General features: G+C 39.1%; 1 protein-coding gene across 2 annotated transcripts in view; it reads right to left on the minus strand.

The window, feature by feature from the left end:
- Window positions 1–21,316, minus strand: part of BAZ1A (bromodomain adjacent to zinc finger domain 1A) — an 89,316-nt gene extending 68,000 nt beyond the window's left edge. For both annotated transcript variants that reach the window (XM_069558706.1, XM_069558705.1), the window contains exons 1-3: window positions 20,888–21,316; window positions 20,248–20,418; window positions 8,391–8,669 (exon numbers count right to left, since the gene is read on the minus strand). In XM_069558706.1, the coding sequence (XP_069414807.1) occupies window positions 8,391–8,669; window positions 20,248–20,360 (392 nt within the window). In that variant the 5' untranslated portion in view covers window positions 20,361–20,418; window positions 20,888–21,316. The remainder of the gene's footprint in view (window positions 1–8,390; window positions 8,670–20,247; window positions 20,419–20,887) is intronic.
- Between the last annotated feature and the right edge of the window lie 1,595 nt (window positions 21,317–22,911).

A 22,911-nucleotide genomic window follows, 5' to 3' on the forward strand; every position in this document is an offset into this window, starting at 1 on the left:
CAATTCTAATATATAATAAGGACCTACTTTCTATATTTTCGGTTTATGTGCTAATCTTCTCTTACTTCATTAGACTGAAGTGCTTGAAGCAACCCAGCAATGCGACATAGAAAGCCACAGGGAATACACCTTGATAGCTGAATAGATAAGAGTTCTAGGAACTAGGTGGTTGGTCCCTATTTCATGCCAAAATTGATATCAGTTTGTAAGATTAAAAGGAATTTCATAATCTTCATTTTACAAAGCAGTTCTAAAAACAATATTGAACTATATATAGTCTCTTATGCTTAATTAGAGAACATTTTGAAACGTTAAATCTAAATAGTATGGGGATAGTATTTGGAAAATCTAGCTACAGGGGAAACTCTGGTGCAAATCTAATTCTGCTTTTGTACTGATTTAACCTACGCTGGAGAAAAGGTCTGTCATTAAGTCACAGATTATGTGAAAGAAAATGCAGGTCATTATTTTCAAAGAGCAAATTCACACAAGGTTTAACAAACGAAATAACTTTCTCCACCCTCAGAAAAAGCAATATTCCAATTAAGCTTTTTAAACAGTTTAGCTAGTTCATGCAAAAATCAGCTAGAAACAGTGTGCATGGTTTTCTAATATAAGAAACTATCCAAACCATCACTAACTGAAAAAGTTACTTTAAAAGAAAAAAATTTAGTGTTATATACAAAAAACCTCCCCAAAACTGTGCACTATTTTTTTGGACCATGGTTACCTCTGAAAGGAGCATTTGGGAAATATATTCCAGGCCTTCACCTTTTACTTTTCTCTGCTACATGTGAATTTTTATAGGGAAAAAAAGCAGATTTTTTAAAAATGAGAAAGTTCAGTCTTAATAAGCAGAGTATATTACTTTTTAAAATTTAAAGACCATGTTTTCTTAAAGCAGTTTTAGATTCACAGCAAAACTGAGAAGAAGACACAAATATCTCCCATACACTCCCTGCCCAACACATGAATAACCTCCTTCTCTTTCAGCACCCCACACCAGAGAAGTAACACTTGCTATAATCAATGCACATTCACTGACCATCATTATCACCTGAGGTTCACAGTTACTAAGTTTCACTCTTGGTGCTGTACAGTCTATGGGTTTGGACAAATATGTCCATTATTATAGCAACATCAATATTTTTACTGCCTCAAACATCCTCCAAGTTCAACCTATCCATCTCCCTTTCACCCTTCTCAACCCCTGGCAACCACTGATCTTTTTCACATTTTACCTTTTCTAGAAAGTCATATTGTTAGAATCCTACCATATGTATCCTTTTCAGATTGGCTTCACTTAGTAATATGCATTTAAGGTTCATTCATGTCTTTTCATGCTTGAAGGCTCATTTCTTTCTAGCACTGAATTAATATTCCATTGTCTGGATGTACTGCATTTATTTACCCATTCACTGACTAAAGGATATTTTGGTGCTTCCAACTTATGGCAATTATTAATAAAGCTGCTAGAAACAATAATGTGCAGGTTCTATGCAGACATAAGTTTTCAACTCTTTTAGGTAAATACCAACATGAAAATAACCTTTCAGAAGTTCTGAGTCACCCATCAATATCATGAGAATTAAAATGAAAGCATCTAGCACACTGCCATTCTGCAATGTCTTCAAACTTTATCAAAGTATATACTGAGCCAGGTCAGTATATTTTGGAGTTAATGTTTAGTCGATCTCCTCCTTTGTTATAAGGTGCCATTCCTTGCTGCTGTCAGTATATCTACTTTTAGAAGTACCTTCTCACACCTGTTGCTTCACATTTCCTATGAATCTTTCAGCTTCCAGAACATCCTGACTGTGCTTGTAAAATGCCTGAAAACAAGCTGCCCAAAGCCTACTTTAACTAAAAAAAAAAAATTACCAAATATAAAATTATAATTGACTCATTTTAAAAAATTCTTTCAAACTCTATAGGTGTTTCTTTACACTGAATGATGACTCAACAGTCCAAAATGTTTATTTGTTGTGTGATTTCTACCTCCTTTTTCCTAATTTCTCTAGTTCTAGGGTTAGGGACAAAAGATGAGTTTATCATGCAAGAATTTGAGCTCTAGCTCATCATCCTCCTAACCTTTCATTAAACAATGGTTATCAAGGTAGTTAAAAAAGAGATGGTAAAGTTAGTTGAAACTTGGATGTCACTGTGGGGTTTCCTTTCAGAGTTGTAACAGAAATTTGATTCAAAGTTACAGTGTCAGGTGCCTACTGTTTAGCCCCACATCACTACTAGCATGTGCCAACAAACAAAAATAAAACAATAAAACTACATGGCTCTCTATAACGTAAAGGGGTGAGATGGTGTGGGAGGGAGGAGGGAGGTTCAAGCGGGAGGGGACATATGTATACTTATGGCTGATTCATGTTGATGTATGACAGAAGCCAACATAATACTGTCAAGAAATTATTCCTCAATTAAAAATAAATAAAAAAACACAACTGCATGGCCACCGATAAACACATTCAAATGCTAACAAGACAATTACAGCAATATTATATTATATTACAGCTATATTAACATAGCTTTTAAAAGTTCACATTCATTATGCCATTTTATCCCATGAGGTCACCCTGTAAGTCAGGGGTCCATTTAATACATGAAAAACAGACTGAAACTTCGAGTTTAAATCACGTGCACAGAACTACACAGCTAGTCACAGACGGCAGAATCCAAAACCAAGGACACAGTGATACAGAAAAAGAAATAATCTGTAAGTCAGGCCTATCTGAATTTAAATCCTACCATTTATGACTTGTAAGATTGGAATGGACAGTCCATGACTCTGTTCTGTACACTGCTTAGTCTCCAGTATCTGGAACCAGTGTAAGTAAATAGCAGGTATCAGTATATATATGCTAAAAAAATTACCCCCCCAAAAATCACTTCTTTGGATCTGTTTCCTCATCTGTAAATGGAAACCATAAGTCCCTGCTTCATATCTGCTGATGTAATGTATATACAAACATCTGGTAGTTATTTAAGAATTCACAGACCTGACTGTTTGGTGGTTTTTTCACAAGACCACTCATCCCTTCACTTCTCCCATAGGCTCCAAGGAAGTAGCAGAAAACATTTCAGCATGACTGGCAGGCAAGCTGGTGATAATGCAGATGGCTGTATAAAGAACTAAACTGGTGTGGTTCAGTAAGGTAGCCTGCTGTTCCCTTTATCTAACACAGAAATGACAAAGGATCTTCTAGAAGAATCTGTCAGCTTGATTGCTAATTTCAAAACAGAAAGTTCTGGTGAGGAGGGAAGCACCTAATCTTAAGATGCAAAAAAGAAAGGAGGGAGGAATATCCAACACTAAACAAGACAATAAGAATACTCAAGTGAGGAGATCCAGAGTACCCATACTGAAATAATTCAGCCTAAGAAGGGGCCCATCCACTTCTCTGTAATGTAGCACGTTCTTTCCAGTAAATCTAATTCTAATAGATGAAGAGGTCTTTAGGACTACTGCTAAATTCTGCCAACAGAGATAGAAACAAAAGGTAGATACTTTTGACACAAAAGCTTAAAAGCAAAGGGAAATGATGCTGCAAACGGTACCATCGAGAATATGAAAAGACAACTCACAGAAAGGGAGCAAATATTTGCAAATCACGTATCTGCTAAGGTACTTGTACCCAAAATCACAAAGATCTCTTGGAACTTGGTAATAAAGATAAATAACCCAATATTAAAATGAGCAAAGGACCAGAGTAGACATTTCTCCAAAGAAAATACACAAATGACCAACAAGCACATAAAGTGATGTTCAACGTTATCAGCCACTAGGGAAATGCAAATCAAAACTACAAAGAGAAACCACTTCACACCCACTAGGATGGTAAAACAAAACAGATGGACAACGTCCATCTGCAAACAAATGGATAAAGAAGTTGTGGTACATATACACAATGGAATATTACTCAGCTATAAAAAACAACACATTTGAGTCAGTTCTAATGAGGTGGATTAAACTGTAGCCTATTACACAGAATGAAGTAAGTCAGAAAAAGAAACATTAATACAGTATATTAATGCACATATATGGAATTTAGAGAGATGGTAATGACCACCCTATATGCAAAACAGCAAAAGAGACACAGACTTTTCGACTCTGTGGGAGAAGGTGAGGGTGGGATGATTGGAGAGAATAGAACTGAACCATGTATATTACCAGAAGTAAAACAGATGATCAGTGCAAGTTTGAAGGATGAAACAGGGCACTCAAAGCCAGGGCTCTAGAACAACCCAGAGGGATAGGGTGGGGAGGGAAGTGGCAGGGGTGTTCTGGATGCAGAGGACACATGTGCACCTGTGGCTGATTCATGTCAACGTATAGCAAACACCACCACAATACTGTAATTAGCCTCCAATTAAAATAAACTAATGTTTTTAAAAAAAGATTTACAATAATAAATAAATATGTATGGCTTGGTGAGGACGTGGACAAACTGGAACTCTCATACATTGCTAGCAGGAATGTAAAATGATGAAGCTGCTTAAAAAAGTTGGAAGATGCCTTAAATGCTAAAGATAGAGTTACCATATGACCGAACAATTCTACTTCTATGTATATACCCAAGAAAACTGTAAACATATGTCCACACAAAAACTTGTACAGGAATGCTTGTAACAACATTATTTATAATTGTCCAAAAATGGAAATGACTCAAATTTATCTATCCATTGATGAATGGATAAACAAAATGTGATAGAGCCATACAGCAGAATTTATTAATAAAGAGAAATAAAATACTGATACATACTACAACTCAGATGAACCTGAAAAACATGACACTAAGAGAAAGAAATCAAACACAGAAAAGAAAGGTACATACTTTATGATTTCATATACATGAAATATCCTGAATAGACAAATCCATAGGGACCGAAAATAGATTAGTGGTTGCCAGGGGCTGAGGGAAAATGCAGTTGGGAGGGCCTGTTCATTGGTACAGGATTTACCGGGGTGATGAAAATATGCTGGAATTAGATAGCAGAAACAGTCACATAACTAAAACCCACTGGGTTGTACACTGGGTGAATTTTACAGTGTGTGAATATTATATCTCAATAAACTTTAAGAGCAAAGGTGGATAAAAATATATGTACTGTGGAAGAAAATTCTCCTAACTTCACACTCTAACTTTCAGAGAGTGGCAAGAGGGAGTAAGAACACAGATATCTCATACTGTGGATCCTATGGATCCCCATGAAGATAGTGCCTGCTATTTCTCAGCCTCTGAGAGAAACCCACTGAATTCTCCAAATAAGCCTCCTAAGGATAAGCCTCAAGACACAATTAGGTACAAAGGCCACAGGAGCCTGCAGTTAAAGTCAACAGAGACACTGAGGAAACAATGTAACGCTTCTCTCATCACTGAAGCTAGGTTTGCACTAGCCTACCCAGAGGACACCAGAACCTTACCACTAGCATCATCACCTCAAAACTGAATTCAAACGCTTTCTGGGTGGCTCACTGGTGAAGAATCCTCCTGCCAATGAAGGAGACATGGGCACAAGTAACAAATACATGTTGTTGTTCAGGCACCAAGTCATGTCCAACTCTTTGCGACCCAATGGACTGCAGCATACCAGGCTTCTCCCCTAAATTTCATGGAGTTTGTCCAAGTTCATGCCCATAACAAATAGATGGGGGTGGTACAATTCCAACCAAAGGAAATTTAGTCAAGTTTAATATATGTTAAAGTTATTTAAACTGAAATTTAAGTGAAAAAGATAAGGGTGTATGCAGAAAATAGTACCTAAGGTTGCAGAAATCTGAAGTCAGGCTTGAAGCTTAATTATAATATAAAGTAATAGAAAAACTAGCCAATAATAGAAGAAAAATACTAACTTCCATATAAGACTTGTGGGCCAACAGCAGCATTATTCCCCCAGTAAAATGCCACTATATTCTATTTATACAGCAATTCAAATCCCCCGCCCCCCGCCATCGCTCCAGCCACGCTCTCATTTTAGCCTCACGAAAACCTGAAAAGATGTCATTGTCCAGCAAGGTCAGTCTGACTCCAAAGCCTAAACCTTCAGTATCACACAATTCTGCTTCCTATAAAACTAAAAAATTATACTTTTTCTCAAACTATAAACAAACATCAAAGACAAAGATATTTTATTAAAACCAAGTGGTGAATGTGTATTTATAGAATTTTTATTCATTATTCCTTAATTCTACTAGTATTCCTTATACATATTTTTAAAGTCCTTTTAACTTTACATTTACTGAATATTAAAAAAAAGCAAAAAATGAAACAAAAATATTTGCAACAAAGTGACAAAGTTTAATATGCCTCATATTTAATAGCCCTCTCAGAAATCTACTAATCATAGACAAACCAAAAGAAAAATGAGCGAAGGACCTGAAAAGCATATTAAACACTGAGATATCATCAAATCTGGCAAAGATGAAAAGACCAAAATAACCAGTGTTAACGTGAAGAAACCCAGGCCTAGCCTCTACAGGCACTCTGGACCTGGTTGCTCCTGAATCACCTCATTCATATGTTTTTTAATATCCCACAAGTTGGCATGTTTGTCTCTCCCTTAACTGAACTCTTAAAGGACATCTTAATGCTTTCTACATCCCCAATAACTGGCGTCTACCCTCTAAGTGATACTCATGAATCACCTAAGCAGTATGTGCATGAAAGACAAAATCAGAGCAATCAGAAATATCTACGCCTGAGATGACAGTGAAGAAGGCTAGACTCTGACAGTATTACTTCCCGAGGCCTCTGCATCTTATCATCCACCCAGCTGCTAAAGGCAAAAAGTAAAGATTGAGTCATCAATGATTTCTCCTTTCACACGCAGATTAAGAACAGCCAATATGTATTATGAAAATAAAGCCTTAAATTACTCAGAAAAATATCAATTTCTTATACTTTACCATTTAAAAGATTCGTAAGGCAGAAGAAGTGTGTTTCTGATGAATAATCAACAAAATTGTGACTCTCAGATTTCCCATTTCTACAATGTATCCTAGTTTACCACTGTGATTAAAGCAATAACTACCTGAACCTAAAGATAGTTGGTATAACTAAAAAAAGCTATGCAAAAAACACTAAACAACTATATTCCTAGATGTAAGCCATATTTAACCTAGTGTTAAAGATTAATGTATCGCAATGATTTATAAGTTAAAAAACACTATTGGCATAAGTCAAATAAAATAATGACTATAAGGAGAAAAAAATTGCCCTCATCTCCAAATAGGCCCTTTTCGTAATACAGATTGGTATGTTCTTGGTGGGATTACTGGTGACATACCAATCTTTCCTCTTGAAAATAAAGATATGTTTTTTACTAAATGTCAGGAGACAAATGAAAAATGCTTCAATATTTACCACTTTTCACTTCTACAGTTAAAAAAAGAACTTGTTCAGTAATTCACCAAAATCAAATTCAAACATAAATATCTTTTGGCTTTTTAACATTCATACAGAGTAGCATTTAACAAGTGAAATGGATTATATGGATTATTAAATTACACATAAATTCATGATGATTCTCCAAAATAAAATAATAAAGAACATAATTATTGACATATAATTAAGAACATATATAATAAGTTTTGGCTGCTGAAGTTTAAAATTCAAAAAGAAATTTGCATTCAGATTAACAAAGGGGAAAAAAGGCATCCCAAAAGACTCACTGCCTCAAAAGAGGATATAAAAAGTTTTAATGCAAATAGATTACTATAATAAGTATCAGTGACTAGCCACTCATAAATTCTTAACATTTCAGAAAAGCAGGTAATTTTTAACTTACTGCCACAGATAAACTCATTTTAAATTTCATATATGAAAAATCCACTTTTTTCTGGGTAAAGGAGAAGAGAACTTAGCAAAAATTCTCATCTTATCAAAAATGTAGTCCTCATCTTATCAAGAACTACTAAAACCCAGCAAGAAATATAGGCATATTTAATACATAATATAATGACAACATAGTAGATACATTTATCTAAGATCTTTTTACTGGTAAAAAAGAGATGAAACTCTGATATAATAGAACACACAGTAAATGAAAAAGAGAAGGAAAATGGTTTATAAAGTAATAAACCAATCTTCAAGATATTTTGAGTGAAACAAGGTATAAAATTCAGTATGTTACCTTTCGCGTTGAAAGCAGCACGAGACTGTGTGTGTGTATGCGTGTGTGTACACGCTTTTGGTGGTCTACACCAAATCAGCTTTGGAGAAATACATATGAAACTGTTAAAACAAGGGTTATTTGAGGGGAGGATAACATGGTAGCCAGAAAGTAGTAAAAGGTAAGCTTTTCCTCATTTCATCTGCTTGTGTATCTGAGCAATGGGAATGTATGTATATCAAAAGAAAAAATTAAAAGTACTTTACCTTGCACCATTGTTCCTAATGACTTCCACAGTTTCTTCAACAAAATATCGATCCTTGATGTACGCAAAAATATCATCACAAATTTCATGTAAGCGTGAACGATGGGTGAGGTTGGTCAAGTATAAAACTGGAACAATTAGTGGTTCTGGAAAGCTCTGAAGATTCTGTCTCGCTTTTCTTTCTGACTCAAGTGCTTCCTGATAGGTGAGTCCAGGTCTGCCCGTCACAGCACAGCTCCACACAAGACTGTTGCACAGAATGGTTCGCTCAAAAAAGTCACTGATTCAAAAACAAAAACAAAAATGCATTTCCTATCATTTCACAAGTTTTATATTAAAGGCTGACAAAGGATTGAGACTTTATTGCAAAATATTATACAGAATCATACAACTCATACAAAAATTATACATTAATACAAACATAAGAAAAAGTATATTTAAACTAGACATTTATAGTTTTCAATTTAAAGGTACATTCAGCCAAAATTGGACTGTGATTTCTATCAGTTTTGAAACTGAGTGAAACAAAATAAACTCAGCCTTTCTTTTTCCTTCTAATTTTTAAGCTTTCTGTTCCAAAGCAGTCGAACATTGAATTCAAGCACTTGACTATGAATTTTGAAAGGGTTTAACATAATAGTGAAAAACTGGGAAATCTACGCATCTAACAATAAGAGAAAAATTAAATAAATTATAGTACTTCATACAATGAAAACTCACAGTCATTAAACAGTATGAGAGTTCTTAAATAATGTAAACAGAAAAGACAACTTTCCAGTTTGCTTCCATCCTATATTTTTTTCAGAGTAAAAGCTTACCAAGACAACTAATGGTTCCCAAGAGAAAAAGTAGGTGGGACAAATTGGGAGATTGGGATGGACATAGACACACTACTATATATAAAATAGATAACTAACAAGGATCTACTGAATAGCATGGGAATTCTACTCAATACTCTGTAACAACCTATTATAGGAAAAGAATCTAAAGTAGATATACATACATGTATAACTGAGGCACTCTGCTGCAAACCTGAAACTAATACAACACTGTAAATCAACTATACTCCCCAAAAAATGTAATAAGTAAATATATAAAAAGAGCTTATCAAAACAATATATAGAATATGGTCCACCTGTGTTAAAATAAAAAAAAGAAAGATGGAAGGAAAGTAGAGAAATGACTTAAAGCATAAAATATTTCTGGAGTTATCATACTAAATATATTATATGTTATATTAATACAAAAATCAAGGTAACAGCTACAAAATGGGGATGGGATTAAGGGACTGTTCTACTCAGTGTTTTTCTACACTGCTGGGATCTCTTACTATGGCACTGACTTCTCTTTAAAACTTTAATTCGGTCATTTTTAAAATGCAAGAGATCTAGTATAGAGATAGACTTCTAACGTATATTAAGTAGAAAAAACTCAATCACTGAATGATATAATTCCACATGCATTAATATAATAGCAAAAATGTGCAAAGGTTTGCATTTATACAAATACCATAAACAGATGTTCCCTATGGAGAAAGGAGGAACTGGGAAGGAAGAAAAGAAAATTTGTTATTCTAAATATTTCCATATTGTTTGAATTTTTAAAAGTATTTAGTTGATTGCTCGAGGTCTTGGTTGCAACACATGGGATCTTTGATCCTTGTTAAGGCATGCAGGATCTTTACTTGTGGCATGTGGGATCTAGTTCCTTGACCAGGAACTGAACCCGTGCCCCTTGCAATGGAGAGTGTGGAGTCTCAGCCACTCAACCACCAGGAAAGTCCCTATTTGAATTTTTATGATAAGTATTCATGCTTTTGAACTGTGGTGTTGGGGAAGACTATGGAGAGTCCCTTGGACTGTAAGGAGATCCAACCAGTCCATTCTGAAGGAGATCAGCCCTGGGTGTTCTTTGGAAGGAATGATGCTAAAGCTGAAACTCCAGTACTTTGGCCACCTCATGCGAAGAGTTGACTCATTGGAAAAGACTCTGATGCTGGGAGGGATTGGGGGCAGGAGGAGAAGGGGACAACAGAGGATGAGATGGCTGGATGGCATCACCAACTTGATGGACGTGAGTCTGAGTGAACTCCAGGAGATAGTGATGTACAGGGACGCCTGGCGTGCTACAATTCATGGGGTCGCAAAGAGTTGAACACGACTGAGCGACTGAACTGAACTGATTTATGTTTTTGTTAACAAAAATACTTTTAAATGGAAAAGGTTAGAAATATGCAAAAAAGATGAACAATAGTTGCCTCTAAGTGGCAGGATTTGGGTAAATATTTTGCCCTCTTCTATATTTTGGTCTCCTTTTCAGCAATTATGTGTAACCAACATAACTCACAATTCTCTAACTTTTTCTCCTTCCTGAGATTCACCTTTCTTTCTACTGTCATTCTAAAAATTGTTAAAAACTATTACATGTGTATTTCCTCATTAGTATATCTGTATGGGTTACCCTTACAGTAGGGTCTGATTTCCAAAGATTTGGAGTAATTCCATTAAGATAGTTTCATTTGTATATTTGTAGTCTATAAGAACAACAAAAAATAAAACCTATAGAAGTAAAGAGAAACTAATCATACCTTAACATAAATGAGATCTACAGAGATAATACATATAAGCCCAGTTATATGACTGTGCCTGCATGCTAAGTCATTTCAGTTGTGTCTGACTCTTTTGAGACCCTGTGGACTGTAGCCTGCCAGGCTCCTCTGTCCATGGGATTCTCCAAGCAAGAATATTAGAGTGGTTTGCCATGCCCTCCCACTAGGGGATCTTCCTGATCCAGGGACTGAACCCACGTTTCTCGGGTCTCCTGCACTGGCAGGCGAGTTCTTTACCACTAGCGCCATCTGGAAAACCCAGACTAATTCAGTACAAAGGAAAATCCTTTTGAAGTATGTACACTTTAGTAATGGAGATAATGGGTGCACATCATTAAAATACAAAGTAAAAAGTGATTATCTTTACTAGACAGAGGCAGATATCCTTTGGGAATTCAGAGGAAGGGAACAAGGAGAGACAGGCACGAAAGATCAAGAAATGCTAGGAAATACCTTTGGGAGGAAGTGGCAGTTAGGATGAAATGGAAAAGTAGAGTTGAAGAAAAAATATGTCAGAGAGAAAAAACAGTGAATATAATCTGATTTTTATAATAAAATCTATGTCAGATAAATAATTTATTAGCTAAGTGAAAGGCAAGAGACATACCCAATCAAGGGTTATCAACAGTGCAGAATAAAATGAATGAACAGATAGATCTTGGAAGAGGTCTTATTCAATTTTTACTGACTAAAACTGCAGTTCACTTAGAAAGCTTCATAAAAAGTTTTAAACTTTTTCCTTTAGAAACATACATAGGTTCCCAAGCCACATATTTACTGTGCATCAGATATTCTAATAATTTAAGCTATATCTAGTGGCTCAGAGGTTAAAGCGTCTGCCTGCAACGCAGGAGACCTGGGTTCCATCCCTAGGTCAGGAAAATCCCCTGGAGAAGGAAATGGCAACCCACTCCAGTACTCTTGCCTGGAGAATCCCATGGACAGAGGAGCCTGGTGGGCTACAATCCACGGGGTCGCAAAGAGTCAGACACGACTGAGCGACTTCACTTTCACTTTCACAGGTGACCTCTGCACTATGAGGAGAGAGGAAGAAGGGGTGCTAATCTCCACACAGTCAAAAATCTGCATTAACTTTACAATCAGCTCTCCTTATTCACAGTCAACTGTAAGGAAGTGAGGTGAAATGAAAGCCTCTCAGTTGTGTCAGACTCTTTGTAACCCCATGGACTACACAGTCCATGGAATTCTCCATGCCAGAATACTGGAGTGGGTAGCCTATCCCTTCCCTAGCGGATCTTCCCGACCCAGGAATCGAACCGGGGTCTCCTGCATTGTAGGCAGATTCTTTACCAACTGAGCTACCAGGGAAGCCCCAACTCTAAGGAAAAATATACTTCAAATCTAGCTATTTTACACATTAACTAGTCTCTGCTTCTGCTCAGTCACGTCCAACTCTGCGACCCCACGGGCTGTAGTCTGCCAAGCTCCTCCGTCCATGTGCAGTATTCCAGGCGAGAATACTGGAGTGGGTTGCCATTTCCTGCTCCAGGGGCTCTTCCCAACCCAGGGACAGAACCCGCGTCTCCTGCATCAGCAGGTGGATTCTTTACCACTGAGCCACCTGGGAAGCCCAACTAGTTTAAGACACTATCAAAAACAAAATGGTAGCTACACATACAATTTAAAATTTTCTTGTGGCCACATTTAAAAACTTTTAAAGAAATACTAATGAAATCAATACATTTTATTTAACTCAATATATTCCAAAATATTGCAATATGTAATCAATAGTGAAATATTTTACTTTTTTTTTTTTGGTACTAAGTCTTCAAAATCCAGTAAGTATTTCACAGTTATCGTGCATCTTAATTCTGACAGGTGACATTTCAAGTTCTTAATAACCAATGGCTCCTGCATTAGACGACACAGCTCTAGCCATTGTAGGTCGGTATTTAACAGGCTGGGGTATTTGCAGCCATGGCAGGGGGAAGACTTTAGACTGAGCTGCAATAAACACTACTTATTTATTTTGATTAATTTTTTATTATTGGAGTATAATTGCTTTATAATGTGTTAGTTTCTGCTGTACAAAAATGTGAATCAGCTTATGTATACATATATCCCCCCTCATCCGTGAGCCTCCCTCCCACCCTATCCCTCATTCTACCCCTCCAGGTCATCACAAAGCAGGGAGCTGAGCTCCCTGAATAAACATTATTTAGATTTGTTATCACTGTTCAAAGTACCAAGGAGAGGGATGGTATAAGTACCACAAGCCTCCACTAAACAAGTAAATAAACAACAACCAGTGATATAGAGCTACCTTTCTTCACCAGGTTTCCACAGCCTCTTGTAAAGGGTTTCTACTGTTTGTTTCCTTTGTGCGTATCTATTCTACAAAGCTGCTGTTACATTATAGCCCTGCTATGCACTAAATCCACCATTAGGAGGAGGGAGGCAGAACATACTACCACAGTGGTGTGGGAAGCAAGGGAAAATAAAGCCCAAAGCTCTCTCTCCCTGTTCAACACTCCCTACCAACATGGCGCCATCTCTAACATTATATACCTTCACTTACTTCCACTTGCGCAATTCTGCTCTTCACCCATTCATCATACTCATTCAAATGTGTGGGGTTTTGTTAATAATACTGAACTCTAGGGAATAGGTTACAGTGCCTCTTCAATTTCAATATTATAAGGCTATAAATAATGAAAAATTCAAGAAGCACATTTTTATTATTGTGAAGAAAAATTTATAAAATACAAAGTACTATTTTGTATCAGTTTAGACTAATATAGATTATTATGTCTCCAACTGATTGCTATAATACATACAATATAAACAATCCTCTTTACTAGAAATGGGCATAGTACTAGCTCAGAGGTCAAATCCAGACTTCCACCTGTTTTTCTATTTTTATTGGAACACAATATATTTAGGTATTGCCTATGACTGCTTTCTCACTACATCCATAGAGGTGGGTAGGTGCAACAGACACCTAACAGCCTGGAAAGCCTACAATACTGACTATCTGACCTTTTAAGAAATTGTTTGATGACCCCTGCCCTTTACTATTATTTCGTAAGGAAAAATTGCTTCTGAGTTACCAGGTCAAGTACTGGTAAGAACACACTTCTAAGGGCAACATTTCCGTTAACTTGCTGAGTATCCAGAAAACTAAAAACCTAGTAGAATAAGGTTAAGAACGAAGTGACATAAAAAACAGAAACCTAATACAATTAAGAAAAGATAAATGCAAAGCATACTCTATTCACTTAATGGCCCAAACTATTAACTAGACAAACAAGAAGAAAGATTCAGCACAAAACTGCAGAAAAAAATCTAAGGGACATAAGCAAACTCCTCCATCTGCAAAATAATTAGTAACTGAGAAACCCATCCATAGGTTAAAAACTAACATAACTTGACTAAAACAGCATATGGCATGCAATAGATGGATGGAAAGTATGGTTTATGAACTTAGAAAAGTAGTAACTATTTAAAAAGACAGCATGGGTTGGTCTAACAATTGCTTTCACTGAAGGGGTTACAAGAGCAGATTAGGTGCTAATTATGGGCATGGTAGACTAAACATGTCCTATAGACAGAAAGAGCTGCAAGAGGAAAATAACGTTTGTTTTGGTGAGGGGGAGTTCAATTAAAAATATAAAGTTTAAAGATACTTTAACAAGATATTACTTTGCACTTAATGCTGCCTCAGTCAGACTTAAGATAGTGACATACAAGGTAAACTCCTAAAATCTTCAGAAGACCCTAAGGTGAGGAATGGGATTCCCAGGTGGCGCTAGTGGTAAAAAACCTGCCTGCCAATGCAGGAGATGCAAGAGACCAGGGTTCGATCCTGGGGTTGGGAAGATCCCCTGAAGGAGAGCATGGTAATCCATTCCAGTATACTAGCCTAGAGAATCCTGTGGACAGAGAAGCCTGGTGGGCTACAGTCCACAGAGTTGCAAACAGTCAGACACAACTGAAGCGACTTTGCATGAGTGCAAGGTGAGGAATAGCAATAGATTTTTAAAATCTAGACACAAAGCCTAAAGTACAAATCAACAAAGGTGAAACATTATGGCTCCATTTTTCAGGACCCAACTTAGATGTTATCTCCTATTTGAGGGCTTCCTCATCTCCCCAGCAGTTTTCAGCTCCATTGTCTGTTTCCATTACACTGGCTCCACAGCATATGTGATTTATATCACTGTGTTATAGACACACATTCACTTCTCACTAGTGAGCATTAGTGAAGTAGCTTAGTCATGTCCGACTCCATGTGACCCCATAGACTGTAGCCTACCAGGCTCTTCCGTTCATGGGATTTTCTAGGCAAGAATACTGGAGTGGGTTGCCATTTCTTCCTCCAGGAGATCTTCTTGACCCAAGGATTGAACCTGGGTCTCCCACATTGTAGATAGACGCTTTACCATCTGAGCCACCAGGGAACATATAATAAGCATTGCTGCTGCTGCTGCTGCTGCGGCGTCACTTCAGTTGTGTCCAACTCTGTGTGACCCCATAGACGGCAGTCCACCAGGCTCCCCTGCCCCCGGAGATTCCCCAGGCAAGAACACTGAAGCAGGTTGCCATTTCCTTCTCCAATGCATGAAAATGAAAAGTGAAAAGTGCAAGTGAAGTCACTCAGTCGTGTCCGACTCTTAGCGACCCCATGGACTGCAGCCCACCAGGCTCCTCCATCCATGGGATTTTCCAGGCAAGAGTACTGGAGTGGGGTGCCACTGCCTTCTCCAGGAGATCTCGACCCAGGGATTGAACCCAGATCTCCCGCATTGTAGACAGCCACTTTACAGTCTGAGCCACCAGGGAACATATAATAAGCATTATGTGTTGGTAAATAAGAACACAAACTCTAGTCTTAGGTATGTGATTGAGAACTCTACTGTCACCAATTGCTAGACAGGTAGTTTTGGACACTGATCTTGGACTTAATTCTTCTTACCCCAATCCCAGCTTTCTCATCTGCAAAAAGAGGACAGAAAGGATTGAATCAACAAGGGAAGAGCTGATGAACAATGAAAACAGGATGTTTTATAAACAAGTCACACTTTTCATTGCAGTCAGGCTGAAACATAAAGCTGGTTTGTCAGTGATGTTGTGGAAGAGATTTCTGCATTGTATATGAAAAGTGTGACTCACATAAAGATGGGAAATACATTCCAAGAGTCTAAATGCCTAAAAAGAGAAGTCACTTTATTAAAGAGAGTCAAGTCACTAGGTAATACAAATCATTTTCCTATCCTACAAAACTAGGATTTCTGGGATTCAGACCTAACTGTTCCATTTCCACAGACCAAAAAAAATTTTTAATGAAATTGTCAGCTAACTAAATTATAGAATAAATGTTTATTTAAGAGAGTAAATTATGTACTTTATTTGGCTTGCTTTATCTATTAGTTTCATTTTTCTTATATTTTTTCCCTTAGGTTTCATATATAAGTGAGATCACATAGTATTTGCTTTTCTCTGTCAGACATTTCACTTAGCATAATGCCCTCAAGATTCATAGGCATTGTTGCAAATGAAAGATTTCATTCTTTTTAAAGATTGAATTAAATCCTATTGTGTATTCTTTATCCATCTATCCTTCAGTGGACACTTAGTACTGTTTCTCTATCTTGCAATGAACACTGGGGCAGCATATATCTTTTAAAAAAGAATTAGTGTTTTCATTTTCTTTGGATAAATACCCAGAAGTGGAATTGCTGGATCATATGGTAGTTCTATTTGTAATTTTTTGAGGAACCCCTATATTATTTTCTATAATGGCTATACCAATTTATATTCCTACCAATAGTGCATGAGAGTTTGTTTTTCTTTACATCCTCCCCAACACTTATTACTTTGTCTTTCTGATATTATAATAACAGCCATTCTAACATGTGTGAGGTGATAACTCATTATGGTTTCATTTGTCCCTTATGATTAAAGATGTAAAGCACCTGTTGGCTCTTGAATCTCTTCTTTGGAAAACTATCTATTCAGATCTGTCCATTTTAAAATCTAATTGTTTTGTTATTTTTTGCTGTTGAATTGTATGATCTCTTTATATATTTAGAATATTAGCCCCTTATCAGATAGAAGACTTACAAATATTTTCTACCATTTAGTAGGCTGCCTTTTTATTTTGTTAATGCTTTTTTGCTGTGCAGAACCTTTTCAGTTTGATGTAGTCCCACTATTTTTGCCTTTACTTTTGGTATTGAGTTAAAAAATCATTGCCAAGACCTACGTCAAGGAGCTTACCACCTATGTTTTCTTCTAGGAGTTTTATGGTTTCAGGTCTTATGTTCAAGTCTTTAATCCATTTGGAGTTAATTTTTGTTTATGGCATAAGACAGTGGCTCAGTTTCATTCTTTTGCACTCTAGCTTATGCATTTGCCTACAGTTAATGTGCTATTTTTTAGTTCTTCTTTACTTGTGGAAAGCAGGTCAAACAAGAGTTAGCAATTAATTAAAGAGTATATAGTTCAAAAATAAAGGATTTTGAACTGTATGAGTGGTTACACTTATGATAAGAATACATCTTTGTCATAGTCCCTGTCTCAAAGAATTCAGTCTAGAAAAAGAGAAAATGTGATGCAACAAACACATTACATTACAGAGCAATAACTGCAGATGTTACACTAGATAAAATGGAGGTGGTGACCACTGCTGCTGGAAGGACAAAGGAGGAAGTGTTAGGCTATAATATCAAGTAAGACAGACAAAACATTACTTAGCAATTAAAAGGTCACTGGCAACCTCTATTAACCAGAGTTAGAGGCAGTTACTTTGCCTGGGAAGTGAATGAGGTGGGGAGCTGTTGCAAAAATCTTTGAGACTGATTAAAGCTATATTCAAGAAATCAAAAACCTGAGCAAATAGGTAAGCACAGTGATCTTCAGACAAATACAAAAGAATATTCAAATTTATGCACTTAAAGGACAATCTTCAAACAAATTCACATAATTTAATGAATTAGTGAAAACAGAAGCTTCCATCACAGTTTCTCCAGACTTGTGGCAAGGGTCAGATTACCATTATCTGCAGACTACCATATACCATTCATCATGAATGCATTTTTAGAAAAATCTCTTTGTAATCATATAAGAGAAAGTAATTCAAATAAATTTTAACACAAATGCCAATCTTCTTCTAATTTTCCAATTCAAAGTCATAAACATTAATAGCCAAGAACATCTCTAGTTTTGCTTTGTTCAGGATATATGATTAAATATTTTTGTTCCCAAACCAATCCTATCCCCTAAACTGCTCGTAATTTCCAAAAATCCAAACACTTCAGCACAGAGAAAACGGAAAACAAACAAACCAAAAAAAAAACTGTTGTTTTTTTTTTTTAATGTCATAAGACAATAAAGGAAGCAGTTCCTTAACATTAATGGAAGGTAGGTTTGGAATACCAAAAGTCTCTTCCCTTATTTGGCATTTCGGATTTCTCCATGATTATATTAACAATAAATTATCAAGAACCTAAGTATTTAAAAAGTTTTTAATTCAAAGAGGATAATGGTCATATTTATGCTCCCTTCTAAGAAGATCGTCTCAAAAATTATGACTGCTTACATGAAAGAAGGAAAGTTTGAAATTTAACCCCATTTCCTATCTCGTTGGCACTTTTAAATACAACTGTGTGAAAAAATTCAGAATTACCAAGGATTTTAACTTAAATCTTCTTTAAAAATAAGACAACATCCTTGTCAAGTTACTTAATCCAAATTCACTTCAGTAGTTACAAGAGTGAACTCTATTTGAGTAACAAAACAAGTCTGTACAGGAGCAGAGTAAGATGTGCACTCTTATTTATTTAAAAGTATTGTGTGCTGAAAAACTTCTTTAGATGTATCACGTTTACGTGTAACTCCTGCGGAGTTGGAGAAAAGGACTTGCTTAAAAATAAAAGCTTAAAGGAAACGTCTTTTCTAACCACTGCTCATTTCTTAGACAGGTGCAGATGTCTAAAGCCCTCCTTCCATCAAGCCCCCACTCAGAAAAGGTGCCTCCTACACACAATTTATTTGGTTGCTATAACACTTGGTTTCTAAGCCACAAAAGGATTCCTTCTGAGTGGAGAGGATAAAGCATAAGAAAAAGGGAGGGTCCGACTGTTTGAGCGATTGATCAATTCAGGTTCTCACTTGGAGATCCTGCTTAAACAGAGATCTGAAACACCCCCGTTGTTAGGTGTCACAGGACAAGGCGATCTCTTGGGATACATCAGGCAAGGGACTAAAATTTTAGGGGTTGAAACTACACACGCAGCAGCTCCGGATTCTTATCAAAACAATAGAGAGTGGCACATGTCAGGCGGCCCACATGCTCAAGGGGATAAAGAGGAGGCTGGTTAGGGTTGGAGTTGAACTTGTCTTAACCCCCTCCCCCAACTCCCACCGCCGCGCTCCGGGCTACGGGAAAAGTGAAAACGAGGGGGCGCCCGCCCAGGGCCCGGCTCTCTCCCCCTCCTTTTCCCCCGCCCAGCCCCGACTTCTTCCTCACCCGGTCTCCCGGGGGCGGAGACGCCAAGTTCCCCGGGGCCGGGGGTTAGTCACCAAGAAGAGGCGGTGACAGAGCGCACGGCTCGCTTCGCACACTACAAGGCCTAGCCGCACGGGACCGGAGGCGGCCGGCCGAGGCTCTGGTGTCCCGCGCTCCACGGCCCCCAGCCCGTCGGGGACCCCCCCCTTCCCCGAGTCTCAACTCCGCTCCCACTGCACCCCCGCCCCTACTCGGGGCAGCTCCAACGTCAGGCTCCACTCCTGACTGGGGAAAACGACGCCCAGCCCCGGCCGTTTCCTGCCCCCGGGGGCGGGGATTCCCTCCCCGGGCCGGGGGACGGCGACTCCGTGCCGCTGACCCGAGAGGGGATCCCCTCGGCCGCCGGGCGGGGATCCCGGAACTGGCCCCGGAGCGCGCGTGTGGCCGCGGCGGGGAGGGGCGAGGCGGGGAGTTTCCGCCGCTCGGCGGCCGGGTGGCAGCCGCGACTAGAAGCGGTCCCCGCAGCCGGCGGGGACCAAAGGCTCCTCCGCCCCGGCCGGCTGTCCCTCACGCGCGCCGCGGCCGGGCGGGCCGCCGGGGGCCCCCGCGCAGTCACCAGGTCGGGCTCCGGGGGCCAGAGAAACACGGGCCCGCAGCCACCCGTCACTTTCGAGTCGCCCCGCCAGACGCCCGGGGCGAGGAAAAAGAGAGAGACAAAAGGACGCTGGGGAGGGAGTCCCCACACTCCCTCGCACCCCCCGCGCCCGGCCCGGCCCTTACTCGTAGTGGCGGAAGATCTCGTTGGTGACTTTACAGTAGAAAACTTCCTCGTCGGGCCGCAGGTCCGCGGGCGGCTTCTGTCTCACAAACGGCTTTCGGTGTAGCAGCGGCATCTCGCGTCCGCCCGCGGGCTCACCCGGACCCTCGGCCGCCCGCGCCGGCCCCGCTTCCCTATCAAAATTGGAGGGAAAGGAAAGCCGGTAAGGTAGGGAGCGCTCGGCGGCGGCGGCGGCGTGGGCCGGTCCGCGCGCCGGGGGAAGCTCGGCTGCCTTTTGTGTGACTGACCTACCGTGGCTGCCACCCGAGCCGAGGTGGCTGCTGTCGCGACCAGGGTAGTGAACCGGCGGAGCCGCCCCACCTCCGCACGCCCGGCTGCCGGCTCACAATGGGGCCGGACGCCCTGCCGCGGGCGGTGCGGGAGCGGCGGCCCCCTCCCCCAGCGCCCGCTCCCTGCCTGCCGCCGCCGCCGCCGCCGCCGCCGCCGGGCTCACAACGTGCTCGGCGCGCAGCCGGCCGGCCCGACGCCGCGAGGGAGTTCGCTGCGGGCGGACCCCGGCGCCGCTCCGCTTTGTTCCCCCGCTCGCCTACACTTCCCTGCCGGCGCCTGCCGGCTACCGAGCGACCACACCGAGCCCCTCACCTGCGAGCACGCCGGCTGCCACTTCTCCACCTTCTCAACTACAAAGGCGGCGAGGGGAGGCTCTGTCCCCCCGGGGGGTCGCTTCTCGCCGCACCGCCGCACCGCCGGGAGCCGCTTCTCCCGCTGCCACGGCCTGGCTCCGCGCGGGGGATCGCGTCCCACCGCCACTTCCCCGCCTCTCGGAGCTCCTGGGAAGTTTCTGATCTACTTTCGGCTCTGAAGGAGGAAGAGCTGTTGGGAGGAGCTTTTCACTTCTCGCTTCTACCTTTTTATTGGCTACTCGATGACTTTTACAGCCTGTCACTGATACAGGAAGAGACGGCGGAGAGCCTGGGAGAGCTACATTATTAATTAATGGAGCAACCCCTAGTGAAGAATCAGAAGCATCCTCCATGTTTGCGATTATCAGCCCAAAGATCTGGGGAGAGCGCTAGGGTTTCATAAACACATGGCTAACAAAGTAAAAGACTTCCTCTTCAAGTTTGGCACCAGCGCTTGGTTCCACGATGGGAAAAGGATTCCGATTAAGATTTAACTTGTATTTTAAGGATGGGACGAGAGATAAGGAATAAGAAATGAATAACCTTTTGAAATTTTCTTCTTCAGAATTAGAAATCTCATGTCTAAAATAAAATACTTTGCTAGTGTAAACATTCATCTCGAAAAGAAGATACTTTTCTTGACAGCCGTGCTCTTTAATACTTAGGATAATTCAAAGATTTAGCAGAAGAAAAGACCAAAAAGGAAAGTATACGTCAGAAAATGTCATCATGCCTGTAGGACGACCCCCACATATTTAAAAACCACACCTTTAAAAAGTAATGTTTAGAATACGCCGCTGAAAATATATGCAAGGGATCAATATTTAGTTCAATCACCCAGAATTTCAAAGATTATGAATTTACTAGTGAAATTTCCCCTAAAACAACTTTCCCATCTCTGTGATTTCTATTTGTGAAACTAATTTTAATGCATATAATACATGTGATTTATGAATTAAAATAATTGTCAAAATATGTTTGCCATCTTTGTATTAAATGGTCATTTTTGCTGCTGCCCTTGACATTTGCTTATTTGCAGATTAACAGGTAAGAATGGGTCTAAAAGACAGTAAGTCTGAAGAAGTCATTCAACAAAGGATGCAGTAATACTATGAAATGATCTCAGTTAAAGAAACAATGTGGGATCATCTCTGTATTTTCAAATTAAGTACATATATACATTGGAGCAGAAAATGTTAGAATTCTATCCAAATCTCGAGTTATTTTTAACTTCTTTTAACATACTTCTATGGTGGCTAGCAAAATAAAACTTCGTGATTAAAAAATCATTAATAAAATTAATGCACCTAGTGTACAGTTGAAGAAGCTTGGAAATGCTCTCAGTAGTAAGTATATTCTTTAGCCTGGATAAAGTCTTCAAAAAATTATGAATGCAAAGATTTGGTGTTTTAATCTGGTCTCCAATTAGTACACTGAGTGATAATATAGATTTCCCTACCTATACGGTAACTTCCCAGATGAAAATGTTGAACCCACAAAGATAAAATGAGGATAAGGAGAATGGATAATTTTCAAAATGGATAATTTTCAACCAATATTGAACCATCACTCTCACAACTCAAAATTCCACCTTAACTGTTAAGCTAAAATGAAATTTTATCTGATTATATAGTCTTTATATTTCTTAGATCTCACTATTTGCTAAGCTAAAATAATCTTGTTAAAATTATGATCAAAAATAGCAATGTTGACTTTACTTTTATTAAATACAAATTTTTAAACAACTGGATTCTTTATACTAACCTAAAATTAAAATTTTACTCTACTTCAAACTACTACCATCTAATTTTCCCAACTACCATACCCAAATTTCAGTACCATCATAACTCAGTTCTCTGAGTTACATACATAAGATTTACTTTAATTTCTGATATTTAGTCATTGTTATACATAGTTACTATTTTAGAAGTTACTATTTTAATGTTTAGTAAATTATAATTAACATATTCAAAGTTTATTTTT

Source organism: Ovis canadensis, chromosome 18 (assembly GCF_042477335.2).
Source record: "Ovis canadensis isolate MfBH-ARS-UI-01 breed Bighorn chromosome 18, ARS-UI_OviCan_v2, whole genome shotgun sequence".
In the NCBI taxonomy this organism is placed as follows: Eukaryota; Metazoa; Chordata; class Mammalia; order Artiodactyla; family Bovidae; genus Ovis; species Ovis canadensis.